Source organism: Balaenoptera physalus, assembly GCF_965194825.1.
Source record: "Balaenoptera physalus genome assembly, chromosome: 9".
Lineage (NCBI taxonomy): Eukaryota > Metazoa > Chordata > Mammalia > Artiodactyla > Balaenopteridae > Balaenoptera > Balaenoptera physalus.
The window spans coordinates 7881906-7896491 of NC_138888.1; the positions used below are offsets into that span (position 1 = coordinate 7881906).

A 14586-nucleotide genomic window follows, 5' to 3' on the forward strand; every position below is an offset into this window, starting at 1 on the left:
TAAATAAATAAATAAAATTAGCAAAAATAAAGGGAGAAGAACGTTTGTTGCTGCCTCCCTTGGGGGAGCAGCTGTAGCTAGCGGTATTCTGGATCTGTTCAGTTGGTGGTGTCTCCACTCCAGCTCTGGCCCTTCCCAGTTTTCCCCTCTGCTTAAGATATGCCTAAGGAATACTTGGAGAATAAATGAATCCTGTGTCACCTTGCCAGGATTAAAGGTGAGGAGACACCATTAGCATAAATTCAGGCCTCTGTCCCTCACTGGTCATGAGCCAGCTATGAGGAAGATACAAAGGACCCACAGGTATACCGGATCTCAGCTACCTCCACCTCCATGACCAGTGGGGGCACGACCAAGAGGGCTCGTGGCTGGGACAATAAAAAGGAAAGAGAAAAGAAAAAGGAGAAAAAGAACAGTATCTGCAAAGGAACAAGCTACTTTCTACCATCAGTCCCAGGTTCTTCGACCCTTGTGAATTCTCTCTGCCCAGCACAATACAGTTTTATATGCCAAGATCAAAATAAAGATGAGACATCTAAATTATTTTACTCAACCCCATCTTTTAAAAATCCCTCCATGAAGCACTGATAAAAGGCATGAAGCCCAATCAGGAATTCATTTCCTGGGAATCTGTCAGGATGCTGTTCTAAGAATTAAAGCATGTGGTCTAACATACCCCTAATTAACAATCTTGGGCTACACACACTTACTGTTGCAAGAAACGTATACACACAAATGGATGTGGTCCAGGTTCAACATGTGGCCTAAATTAGGCATATAAGCACTATTCCTTCAGAAAAATCACAGGGAAAAAAATATCTCCTTAGAGACATCAACTAAACCAACCTCAACTCCCAGCTGGCTTCATTATTCTCTTGTCCTCAATGTAACAAAAACTTTCCAGCATTTATACCCAAACAATTGGGGGGAAAACTTGTTCTGAATAAATTTTAAGGTACTTAACTACCTAAATCAAGCCAGCCCAAAGCGTTACTTTATAACTAGTACAAACTGTTAGAACCGCACTCATTAAGAACGTTGTTAACACCAAAATAGAGGGTGGAAACTAACCGATTACATATGTAAGATGGCCTTTCACAAAATGTATCTCACACAGTGAAGAATAAAGCTATGGACAAGTGGAGGGCCTTCTGGTCGCTTTCGCTACTCTGCATGGCTGCCCTCTGCCCCCCTCACCTCTTGTGCTCGCGGGTCCTGCCCCAGCGACCTTTGGACGCCCCTCACCAGCACAGCACTCCTTTGGGCCCCAGGCCCTCCATGCGTGCCAGTCCCATGGGCAGTCACACTGGCCTCTGGATTCAAGTGCTTTCTTTCTACTACACGCCACCTCCCGAGAAATAGGTGAGTGATAAGAATCACCGACTTTTTCCACAGCATAGGACTCACCTGGTGCATCAAACCTTGTGAAGCCTCAAAAACACACAACTGAGGCTCTCCAAAGAGCAAGCACTCCAAGTGCCGAGAGAGCAGATACACTTTGGGAAACTTGCCTTTGTCGTCCCTGCTTTTCACTGCCCAGCTCTCTCCACAGACACAAAGATATTAAAGCTGCTGCTGAGTCGGTTGCTTCGCTGTTGCCTTCATCCCCGCCATTAACTAAGTGCAAGGGGACAGCACCCTGACCACCACCCTCAGCCCAGGAGGGGTCAGAGCCACACGGGTGCCCTGCAGGCAACCCCGAAGCAGGCCCAGACCTCCCTCGTGTTGGTCCTAAGGGACTGCAGGGGAAAAGTACCCTCTCAGGTTCTAGAGAGCTGGGCTTGGGAGAAGAGGTTGTTTTCCCGGAAATCCAACTCCCTTTTCCAGTGACAGGAGAACTGCCTGCCAGGGCTCTAGCTGATGCCGGGTGGCATCTGGGCACCCCAAACCTGCGCCTGAGGGGATCGGGAAACCGCGCCAGGCACCAAACCACCAGGAACAGGAGAGTCTTCCACGGAAAAACGTGTTTCTCATTACAAGCAACCAATTTACAAACATTTGGAACGTGACCCGGTGTCTATGGGGACCGCTACCACCGACAAGCTGCACAAACAGTAACAGAAGTCTGCTTTTCACACTCACAGTGAGACCTGGGGAGTTATTTACAAGTGGACGCCCAGGGGTGGAATAAAAGGCAGCTGAAAACATCCGGCTTTGGTGCTACTTGGTAGAATTTTTCAAACTGCATTTAAAAAGATGTTCAGCCCACGTTCCCATTCAAATATGTGCTAGAGTTAGCCAGTGTTACCTCATTCACGAAAACCAATTTTTTTTAAACCCCCTCCCCAAGGGTTAAAAAAAAGAAAAGAAAAGAAAAAGAAACAAGTCTTAATAAGTATTTAAGCCAAGGAATCCATTTGAAACAGGAACAAATAGAAAGAATTCACTTTGCAGGTAGTGGGTTTGAAGTATAGATTTTTAAACACAGCTCTGGGGAAGTCTCAAGGTGAAACCACAGAGCAGTAACAGGAAAGAAATGTGCACAAGCCCAGCTGTGACCTGCCTGGGGCTGCGGTCCTGAGGAAGGCCGGCAGAAAGGACCTGCACCAACGTGAAAGCTCTCCTAAGACCGCAGAGGGCACACGCTAAACGCATATCCCCTCAGAACACCGTGGAGCATTTCCTAAGTTATGCCCACGTGTGACCACGAGGCGAAGCATTTCAAGATACAACGGCCATTTCCTACTGGACCAAGAGGCCGAGGTCCGCCTGGATATGAGGTTCATAAACCAGGTTCCAGGCGCTGGGACGACTACCACCCTAAAAGCAGAAGTGAGGGCCCCTGCAGCAGCCACGGAGTAGGGGTCTGCCCTTGAGGCCAACTTTAACCTCAACTATTAAGAAATCAATTCCAATTTGCTAACACCACCACTAGCCCAGCTGAGCTAACTTCTCACAGATGCGTTTGGTCACAGCAGCCATTATTCCAAAACATCCCCCTTTAAAGGTCAGTTGCAGCCTGACCGTGTGTCAGCTAGGGTCCTTTTCTCTGTAAGGGGGCTTCCGTGAGTAACTGCTATCTTAGGGCGGCTAACTGGCCTACAAACTAATGTGCTGTAAACTCTCCCTCCCGCCCCGCTACCCCTTTCCAAAAAAGGGAAAAGAAAGAATACGGGCCTTTCCGTTTCAATTGTGAGCTCAGCCTCACTCTCCTCAGAGTAATAATTTCCACAAGTTCTGAATTCAGGGGTTAATAGGACCATCTCTGATGCAAGGGAAGAATATGAACCCCATAAACGCCACCACAAACTCAAAATTCAGCTCAAAGTGGGCTAAACCTCACTTCATTCTGCGAAGTAACTTGCTAACACCAGGGATAACTGTTGACTGTTCACTGATCTTTCAGAACTTTTCATCCTCTTTTTTTTTTAACCAAAGTTTAAAAAATAAATAAAAGCTGTATTTTCCATCATCCTAAACAGTCCAGAGAAAGTTGGTTAGAAAATTCTCGGAATTGGCAGTTCCCCAGCCCCAGGACTCCTGGCCATGGCAGGACACGAACAGCCCTCATTGGGACGAGCGATTATACAATCATGGTTCCCAGAGCAAAAGACTCCACTAGAATAATCCACCCGGAGACAATGACATCATGTGAACAACTAGACAGGAAGTTAGGCTCGGAGAAGTGAAGGGTGAAGTCTTCAAAGCCAATACTGGCTGACCACCCTCCATTCCCCCGATCCAAAAAAAATCCCAAAAAGTCACCTTCTGCAGAAAGGCTACTTTAAAGAAAAAATGGAAAACCCACATGGAGGAAAGCAATCAGCAAATGAAACCAAAACCCCCCAACTCCACGGCCACTGGTGCGGGTGAGTCTTTCCACACTAAGGGCCCCCTCTAAAGCCCCGCTGGTGGAACTTTGAGGACAACGTGGAGTGGGAACAAAGCAGAGCGGTAGTTCCTGCGTCCTCCAACTTTCGCAGGCGCACCGCTGAGAGGGCAAGCGCTGGGCGTGAGGCGGCCGCAGCGTGTCACCCGGGCGGGTGGCGGCGGCGGCCGGCCGCTCGCACACAAAGCCGCCCCGGACTTACTGACAGCCACAAGTGGTCCGGCGACGGACCCCAGCCAGCGCGGGGCCGCCGGGGCCCCCGCGCCCCCCGCCCGCGCCCATGACCCCCAGTCTCTTATCCTTCGCCACCAGGCGGGCAACTTTCCCTCGGGGACGGGCTGACCCAAGCCCGGACCACAGGCGACTCGGGGCCCCCAGCCCCTCCCCCGAGCGCCCCTGCCCCCCACCCCGCCCGCCGCGCGCTGGGGCACCGCGACAGAAGCCTGCACCCAGGCGGGCCACCCACCTGCACAGCTCGGGGAACTCGGCGCCCTGGGTCCCCGCGGCCCCCGGGGCCCAAACCAGTAGCAGCAGCTGCAGCAGGAGCAGGGAGCGCGGCGGGCGGCCGGCGGGCGCGGGCCCCAGGTGGGCGCTCCGGCCGGCAGCGGCCCCCATCGCGCCGGGCCCCGGCTGCGCGGCTGGAGCGGAGCTAGCGGCGCCCGGCTGCCGGGGGCCGCGTTCGGGACATGGCTGCGCCGCCAGGGCGGAGGCGGAGGCGGAGGCGGAGAGGAGCGCGAGGAGCTGGAGCTGAGCAGGAGCCCGAGAGGCGCGCGGCTTGTCTGGGCTCAGCGGCGGCCCCGGAACCGGTCACGTGACCGCCGGGCGGCACCGCCCCCTCCCCCGCCCCGCTCACATGACTCCCTTGTTCAGGTGATCCCCGCCCGCCGGGCTCCGCCCAGGCCCGGTCACGTGAGCGCTGCACGCGCTGGGCAGGAAGCGGCGCGGCGGCCTCGGGGGCGCAGGTGCGGGCTTGAGGCCTGTGTCCCGGCTGCTGCCACGGCGGGGACCCAGCCACCGCCTCAGTTTCTCCCAGAGCGCACTCTGGGTCGCGATGTGGGTGCTTCCCAACTTGGAGTCACCGTTTCCCACCCTCGACCGTTAGGGGAGAATAAGGCTTCGACTTAAGGTGCCGTAAATGCCACCGCACAGCCCTGTTATTTCGGATCCTTGATGAATGGGAACCCACTTTTCTTGCCCTACGGAGGTAGATCGCGGAGCCCTACACGGGGCTTTCCAACCATTGCCCAGCAGAGCTTCTCGCAACCTTGTGTGACAATGTTATTTCCCAAGCGTGGGCTTCCTACAATAAGGAAGGGCGGCACCAATATAGGAACTTGAAATATAAAGGAGGCCAAAATGTAACTATCAAGCGAGTGCCACTCAGCAAAACTTTATTAATCCCTCTATTCAAATATTTTATTAAACCCATACTATGTGACTGACTGAGCTAGGCACAATGAAAATAAGAAGGTAAATCCGAAAAGACATGAACTCAAAAAGTTTACCTTACACAGAATAATCTGATTATTATACAGAATAATCATGATGGTAACCGCTCATCCTTTTAAATGCTTACTCCACACCAGACACTGTGTTAGCATTTAACATGCATGAATCCAGGAACCGTGTTATAAATGAGGAACGGAGGCACAAAGATGTTAAGTAACTTACCCAAAGCCACTTGATGTGGCAAAGCAGGAATTCAAACGCATACAATAATAGCTAACGTTTATTGAGCAGGTAATTATGTGCCAAGTACGGTTGTGGTGCTTTGATTTAGCTCAGTTAATCTTAACACAATCCTATAAGAGACATATCTTTATAGCACCCATTTTACAGATAAGGAAACTGAGGCACTGAGAGATTAAAAAGCTTGCAAGTCACACGGCTAGTAAGCGGAGAAGCCAGGGTTTAAGCTCAAGCTAGACAGTCCCAGAGCGTGTGGCTTGGCCATGATGCTGTATTGCCAAAGAGGAATATGGCCCAAGAAAGGAAAGTTGGTGTGGTGGCTCAAAGGGCGTGCTCAGATGTCCAACTGTAGGCATCATGAAAGGGTTCATATTTTGCAACTCCAGTGTTATAATTGATACAGGCAAAGATCTTCAGTGGAAACTAAAACAATCAGGTGAAAAATAATTGCAAACCGGAATATTCACTTTGTCTCAAAGGATATTTCCCTAATAAAGAAAAATATATCTTTACAATGGAAAGGTCTGGTAGAACCACGTTTATCAAGAAATTAAAGTTCATATCACCAAGATTTGGAAAAACTAACATTTTCTGCTTCCTAAAATGATGCAATGAAAAATACTGCTAAAGGATAATATTTAAAAGAGAGTATAATCATGACTCAGATGCAGGTGTAAAATGAACATGTGTCAAAGATAATACTTAACTCATTAATGTCAGACCAGTAACATGTTCCAACTGGTTCAAAACAGAATCCAAAGACAATCCAACACATATGCAGTCAGGAATGCTGAAGTTAAGTTGCCTAATAGATGGAAGATTAGTCAATGCTCATAGGTCAAATGGATGTGAAAGGAACAAAATTTGCATTTCTAAAGACAAGAATCCTAGACATTACCATCAGTATTCCACAATTTAGAGAGTTGTAAAATAGCTCAAAGATAATGAAAGGCTCAAAACCCCTTAGAATCAGCTAATGCACAAAGTTGCATTAGACAGCATCTAGCTTTCCACTGAAGTTACCCAATAATTTTTTTGGTCCATTTCAAAGTCTTTCACAATTTCCCCCTGTAGTACACAATATCACTTATGTGGTGTTATTGCCAAGATGTTTAACCTAAATCTAATAAAAATAAAACTATCAAATCCAGATTGTGAAACATTCTACAGGAAAACTGAACTGGACAATTCAAAAATGTCAGTGCTCTGAAAGACTTCCTCCCTTCCCTCCTCCACCCACCCCACCCCCAAAAAAAAGCAAGAGTAAACAACAGACTGAGGTCAGATCTGACCAGGTAGCTGTTTTATAAATAAAGTTTTACTGGAATGTGGCAGCATCCACTTATGTTTTCCTATGGCTGCTTTTGCCTACAATGGCAGAATTGACTGGTTGCAACAGAGTCTGAAGTATTTTACCATCTGGCCTCTACAGAAGAAGTTTGCCAACCCTTGTTCTAGATCAGTAGTTCTCAAAAGTGTGGTGCTTGGACCAGCAGGTTTGGCATCACCTGCCAGCTTGGTTAGAAATGCCAATTCATGGGCCTCACTCCAACCTGTTGACTCAAAATCTTTGGAGATGGGCCCCAGAAAATTGTTTCAATAAGCTTTGTAGGAGATTCTCATACACTTGATGGTATGAGAACCACTGTTGCAAAAGGGTAAGTGAGAGAATTCCCAGGTCTCTGGTGAGTTCCTGGGATGGGCTGCCAAGTGAGGGTCCTTGGCTCCACTCAGGGAAGAATTCAAGAGGGAGCCATAGTAAAGTGAAAGCTAGTTTATTTAGAGAGATACACATCCCATAGACAGAATGCAGTCGTCTCATAAGATGAGAGTGGCCCGGGGGTGTGGAGGTGGTTAGTTTTTATGGGCTGGGTAATTTCATAGGCTAAGAAGTGGGAGGATTAATCCAACTATTTTGGGGGAAGGGGTGGGGATTTCCAGGAATTGGACTACCACCCACTTTTTGGCCTCTTACGGTCAGCCTAGGAATTGTCATGGCGACTGGGAGTGTGTCCTTTAGCATATGCTAAGCTAAGGTATTACAGTGAGTGTATAATGAGGCTCAAGGCCTACTGGAAGTCAGATCTTCCGCCATCTTGGACATAATGGGTTCTAGCCAGTTTTTGTTGTATCCTCAAGGGCTGTGTCATTATTTTAATGGTTGTGCCCTGCCCCCTTCCCTCTTGTCTCACCACTGTCCTGAATTAAAGGAGAATAAAGAGGCAAGACAACAAAATGTGATGCATGACCCTTAACTGGAGCCCACATCCCTAAAAAGGAAGGTGTAAGGGACACTTGGGGATAACTGGGAAAACTTGAATGTAAATTGCATATTAGATACTCTAAAGTCAAATGGTAGAGGGCATAACTCTCCGGTACTTCATTTAAATTTTGCAGCAAACCTTTGAGAAAACAGAGACTTAGAGATGTAGCTCAAGACCCCATGTTATGGGTTGTATTATGTCCCCTAAAAAGATTGAAGTCCTAATCCACATTACCTTGGAATGTGACCTTATTTGAAAATACGGTCGTTGCAGGGTAATTTTTGTTAGCTCGTACTACAGGAGGGTGGGCTCAGTCCAATATGACTGGTGCCCTTGTAAGAAATGGTGTACAGACACCGAGACACACACGGAGAAGACGGCCTTATGAGGATGGAGGAGTGAGGTATCTGCAGGCCAAAGAATGCTTGAATGAAAACCACATGGGAACACAGAGAAACAACTCTGGCCAAAGATTGCGCTAAATCCTGGGCTTATAGAATGTGATCCTTCCCTCAGGTAGTTTATGGTTTAGTAGGGGAGATGGTCCATTTTAATATGTTTGGAAAAATTGTATTGGGGTCAGCTCCTACAGGATCTTAAATGGGGACCTAAGAAATTTAGATTTAATTGGATATAAAGTGAGGAACAATAATGGCTGATAAAATACTACCTATTAAAAAGTCACTGTGTCAAAAACCATTCCTGCATTTCATGGTTTACTCTTTATAGAATCCTCTGAGCATAGTAATCCTATCCACGCTTAAAACATGAGAAATTCAGGTATAAAGAAATTAAATACCTTCCCTGAGGTCATGCAATTAGTAAGAGCTTCAATGTGAATGATATGATCTAGTATGAAAGTCCAAGATTTTAACTCATAAACTTCCTTCTCATTGAGAGATTTGGAACGTGAGAGAGAGAGAGGGAGAGTTAGTTCACAGTTATACTTCAGGAAAATCCATCTAGCTGCAGGATGGACTAAAAGCCACTTTAATAAAAGCAGCAGAATTAAGGTGACAAAAGAGACAGTGGAAAGGCTTTTGCCCTTCCCCAGAATCACCCAGTTCCCACTTGGTTAACACCTGGCCAAAAGTAGAACTCAGGTCTTGTGACTCTGCAGGGCACTTAGGTGCCCAGTGACCACCTGGAGTAGCACCGGTGGGAACAGAGGGGGGCGTGGGAATAAAGATGGATGTGGTTGGCTGCCTTCCTGCAGGCATTGCCCATGCCCTTGTTTGCTGGCAAAGCCCACCTCCCACTAAAGAGGCTAAAGATGTGAGACCCTTGCAACACAGCCTTTCTTACAACGGAGGGAGAGCATATGCCCCAATCCTGACCGTGGAAATTCATGGGAAGTCTCCTGAGATTCTTCTGCAAAATGTTTTTCTCTCCAATAAGTGATGCAAAGGAAATCCTCTCCCCCCGACCCCACTTTTTTTTTTTTTTTCCTGGAAGCAGTACTGTCTGTATAAGGCACTTGTAGCTGCTACAGCCCCTTGTAACTCCAAGGGAAGATATGGCCAACACAGTGGGAGAAAGATGGAAAACATCAGGATCATTGGTGACGTTGCTGACCACTTCACCAAAACCCTAGAACTGGCCAGTATCTGATCATTCACTTTATGACATGATAAATAAATTTGCTTAAGCCATGTGTGTTAGTTAATAATTTATTGCCTCTCAGCTCCAAGTGCACCCTTCAATATATGCTATTTTATGAACAAAGGGATTCTTGTAAGTAGTTCTCTTTACAATGAGCATGATGTTAAGCTTTCTGAGCGTAGAACACGCTCTGGAGGGAAATCTCAAGAGAAGAGAGTTTCCTGCTGTTTCCAGGACATCCACACCACTGGTTGCTGACTGCCTGCCCCGCTACCCGCATGCCAGATGGTGACCTAATGCAACTACAGACCAGCCTGGCTATACTAGGGAACTTCTCTGCTATTCAGTGAGCTGAACCACACCTTCTCCAATGAGATCTAAACCCCTTCCAAGCTTGTCCTCCCTTGGTACCAGCCCTAGTGTACCGTATAGAGTTCCTTTATATCTTATAGTTTCTCTTTTGTCATAGTCAATCATTTTCCATATTGAATATTCCCTGTTTCTATCCTTTGACTGGACCCAGACTGTTACACCATGTTTTTCTGGCTTTTGTATTCCTTGCAGCCCAAAGCGTACCAACTGACAACACAGTGCAACGCTTGGCAACTGGTTGGACAGGACAGACAGAAGGCGGCAGTGAAGATTAAAGTTTCTAGATTGGAAAGAGTGCTGCCAAGAACAGAAAAAGGGAACAGAAGAAGAAAAATGGATTTGCAAAGAAAGATGCTGTGTCTTTCTGCGCAATAACTAGTCAGGAACACCCAGGGGAAGGCACCCTGCAGGCACTGGTAATACAACACTAAACAGAGCTGGGAGTAATTACAGGGGAGACAGTTGAAAAGACAGGCGCATTGGTGATGGGAGGGGTAGCTGGACATCAGCAGAGTGAATGAAAGAGCCCAGGGAGAGGACAAAATGGATTCTTGGTGTATTCGTGATCTACTGGAGTATGATAAATTACCTTAAAGTGACAATCATCAGTTATTAATTCTCACAAGTTTCTGTGGGTCAGGAATTCAGACAGGGCCCAGTAAGGAGGTCTCCTTTCTGCTCCATCACTTCTGGCCCTCAGCTGGAAGATTCGATGGCTCAGAGCTGGAATCATCTGAAGGTTCATTTGCTCCAATGTCTGATGGTTGGTGCTGGCTGTCAGCTGAGACCTCAGCTGGAATGCCTTGCGTGTGGCCTCGACACATGGCCTGAGCTCCTTCAAACATGGTGGCTGGGCTCCAAGTCAAGCAGAGAGAGAGAGAGAGAGAGAGAGAGAAGGGGGAGAGAGGGGGACTCAGCTTGAAAGTCCCAGAACACTGGTTTGGGTGTGCACTCTTGGTCAGGGCAGTCACTAGGCCCTGCCCAGATTCAGGGGGAGGAACCCTGGACCCCAGCTCTCAATGAGCCAGTGGAAGGGGACAGGTATTAAGGTGTGACCAAGTTTGGAAAATGCAAAGTGCCCCTTTGGGAAGCACCATGTTTATGGGGAAGAGAGAACAGGCCAGAAAAGAAGCAGAGACATGGAAAGAAACCTGAGGGGATTCATAGGAGCCGAGAGGGAAGAGAAAGTTCCTGTGAAGTTCCCCTTGAAAACTGTGTGGAGCTCATTATGAGACGCAGATGTGAGAATGAACGGTGGCAGCTGCATTGTGGCAACTCCAGCAAGAATCTCACTTTAGGTTGGTGTTTGGAAGGGAAAGTCCTCAGATTAATTACAGACATTCATTCTTTAAGTTCTCCTGAAGTAAGTGAGAAGATGGGAAATAATGTCCTTCAAACAAACCATCATGTGACTCAGGATATGTGCTGTGGTTTCCTTAGTTTGTAACATTCTCTACAAGGAGAGTCAGGAGCTCATGAATAAATACAAGCATTTGATTTGTATTAGCAAGACTTCTACGAGTGAGGGCTCTCAAAAAACTATAATAGGACCATTGGACAACCATCTTTCTCTTCTCTACTCACTCTCCACAAAATGCATAATTCCATGAGAAGACAGTAAAGTTAATTCAACAAACACATATTGAATATTTATTTTTTAATTGATACTATACTCAGCAATAGGAGCGCAAGGAAGGCACAGTCCCTGCTTCAAGGGACTCAGAGATTTAAGAAGAAAGATGAGAAACCAACAATTTACTACTTAGTGTCATAAGGAGGTAGGCAATTACCTACAGGGAGCTAAGGGAGACAGAATTTCCTCTAAGAGGAATTCCCGAAGGAGACGATTTGAGCTGGTTTAGCCAGAACACAAGTCAGAGTAAAGGATTGGGGATGGGGCGGGGGATTGGGGAGGGGAGGTGCCAGTGAGGGAAGCTCAAGCCAGATTTTGAGGAACTTTGTGCTTTGCTAAAGAGAGGTAAGTCAGAAAGAGAAAGACAAATACCATATGATATCACTTATATATGGAATCTAAAATATGACACAAATGAACATATCTATGAAACAGAAACAGATTCACAGACGTAGAGAACAGACTTGTGGTTCCCAAGGGGGAGAGGGGTAGCAGAGGGGCGGATTGGGAGTTTGGGGTTAGCAGATGCAAACTATTATATATAGAATGGATAAACAATGAAGTCCTATCATAGAGCACAGGGAATTATATTCAATATCCTGTAATAAGCCATAACGGAAAAGAATGTGAAAAAGAATACATACATATGTATAACTGAGTTCCTGCTGTACAGCAGAAATTAACACAACATTGTAAATCTACTATACTTCGATAAAAAAAATAATAATAATAATAAAGAGAAGGGAAACTCGGGAGGATTTTTAGCTGAGTAGCCACATAATCAGATTTTTATTTTAGCCAGATCACACTGACCACCCTCTGAAGGACAGGTGTAGGGGTCATGTGAGGGGGACTTACTAGAGGCAGGGAGGCTGGTTGAAAAGACTGTAACTTAACCCAGGTGTTAGGGGTTGAATTGTATCCCTCAGAAAGATGCTAAAGTCCCAATCCTCAGTAACCCAGAATGTGACCTTATTTGGAAACAGAGTTGTTGCAGATGCACTTAGTTAAGATGAAGTCATGCTGGAGTAGGGAGGGCCCCTGATCCAATATGATGGGTGTCCATATAAAAAGAACATCATGTGAAGAGACAGACACACACACCAGGAGAACACCAAGTGAAGGCTGGAGTTATGCCACCATGAGCCAAGGAACTACCGGAAGTTAGGAGAGACGCCTGGAACAGTCCCTTCCCTAGAGCCTTCAGACGGAGCACGGCCCTGCCAATACTTTGATCTCAGACTTCTGGCCTCCAGAACTGTGAGACAATAAATTTCAGTTGCTCTAAGCCACCCAGTTTGTGGTACTGGTTAGAGCAGCCCCAGGAAACTGATCCACCAGGGTAGAATGATGAATGTTCACATGAAGGCAGCCGCAGTGGGAACAGAGAACAGAAAGAAGTGCAAACTCATCAGCATGCCGGGGACCAGCTGTGGAGGTTGGAAGAGAGAAGAATTAGGATGACTCCCAGGTTTCTGGTAGGATGACTGGGTATTTGGTGATGCCATCCACTGAGAAAGAGAAAATCCTCCTAAAATGCAAGCTCTGTGACTATGTTTGCTTGTGCTGGATCCCAGGGCCAGAACAGTGATTGCTCAGTACCTAGATATTTATTGAATGAATGGAAAAATGAAATGAAATAGGGAAAAAAGGAAGAGTATCTTATATCTATAATACACACATAGATATTTTCAACATTTCCCCTTACCTCATCAAGTTTTTGTTTGTTTGTTTTTGTTTTTTATTTATTTTGGCTGAGTTGGGTCTTTGTTGCTGCGTGCGGGCTTTCTCTAGTTGCGGTGAGCGGGGGCTACTCTTCGTTGTGGTGCGCGGGCTTCTCATTGCGGTGGCTTCTCTTGTTGCGGAGCACAGACTCTAGGCGTGCAGGCTTCAGTAGTTGTGCCTCACGGGCTCTAGAGTACAGGTTCAGTAGTTGTGGCCCACGGGCTTAGTTGCTCCGTGGCATGTGGGATCTTCCCAGACCAGGGCTCGAACCTGTGTCCCCTGCATTGGCAGGTGGATTCTTAACCACTGCGCCACCAGGGAAGCCCCTCATCAAGTTTTAAAAGTTCCATATAAATATATATTTTTTGTTTAGCCTTATTTTCAACATTCCCTACTGTCCAGATTATCTCCCGCATACTTACTGTTCCCTCCCTTTTCCTCTTCCCTTATTCTAAGGTGCATATTTTCTAATCCAAGAAATCAGAACCGTGGTCCCTTAAAGAAAGTGCACTTAGAGATACCACCACACATAGTAAGTGCTCAGTAAAAGCTACTATTGTTATTGTTATCAGAATAGTGAGCTTGTACTGCTCTGAAAAATCTGGGCCATAGAGCTATCATACATTCCCCCTTTTATTTCCCTCCTTCTCACGTCATTTGACTTCTTACTTAGTCTCCTTCTTTGTCCTTTGTTTCCTTGCTAACCCTTCATTCTGACCTGCCTGCTACTCTACCATGAATCTTTTGACCTAATATGGAAGAAATGTATATTAGTTATCTATTGTTGCTTAACAAATTACCCCCAAACTTGATGATTTAAAATAGCAATGAGCATTTATTATCTCCCACTTTCTGTGGGTTGGCAGAGAAGTTCTGGCTCAGTGTCTCTCTTAAGGTTGCAGTTGAATGTGAACCAAGGTTGCCATCACCTGAAGGTTTGACGGGCTGGATCTGCTTCCGTGGTCCTCGCTCATGTGGCTAGCAAGTTGGTGTTGCTATTGGTGGGAGGCTTCAGTTCCTCTCCGTGGGGCCTCTCCACAGGGCTGCTTGAGCATCCTCACAGCATGGTGACTGGATTTCCCTCAGAGCAAGCAATCCAGGAAACCAAGATAGGAGTTGCAATGCCTTATAAGGCAAAGCCTTAGAGTTACATACCATCAGTGTGCCCATATTCTATTGGCCACGTAGACCAACACTTATATAATGTGGGAGGGAACTACACAAAAGCATGAATGCCAAAAGCTGAGGGTAACTGAAAGTCATCTTGGAGACTGGCTGCTACAGAAAGGCGGAGGGGAAGGTGAGGGGCTGAAGAAGAAAAGGTGGAAGTGATAGTAAATGCATAATCAAGGAAAAGCAGATATCAGAGGTAAGTCTTTTTTGTGAATACTGTATTCATTCATTCCACTGTTTTCTCCTTCATTTTTTAAAATTTTTTTAATTGGGATATAGTTGTTTTACAATGTTGTGTT

At 46.6% G+C, this 14586-nt stretch overlaps 1 protein-coding gene across 1 annotated transcript in view; it reads right to left on the reverse strand.

Moving 5' to 3' along the window:
- The window catches only part of IGF2R (insulin like growth factor 2 receptor), a 110463-nt gene extending 105810 nt beyond the window's left edge, over window positions 1–4653 (reverse strand). Inside the window, exon 1 of the mRNA XM_082475511.1 lies at window positions 4296–4653. Coding sequence (XP_082331637.1) covers window positions 4296–4444 — 149 coding nt within the window. The 5' untranslated portion in view covers window positions 4445–4653. The remainder of the gene's footprint in view (window positions 1–4295) is intronic.
- Between the last annotated feature and the right edge of the window lie 9933 nt (window positions 4654–14586).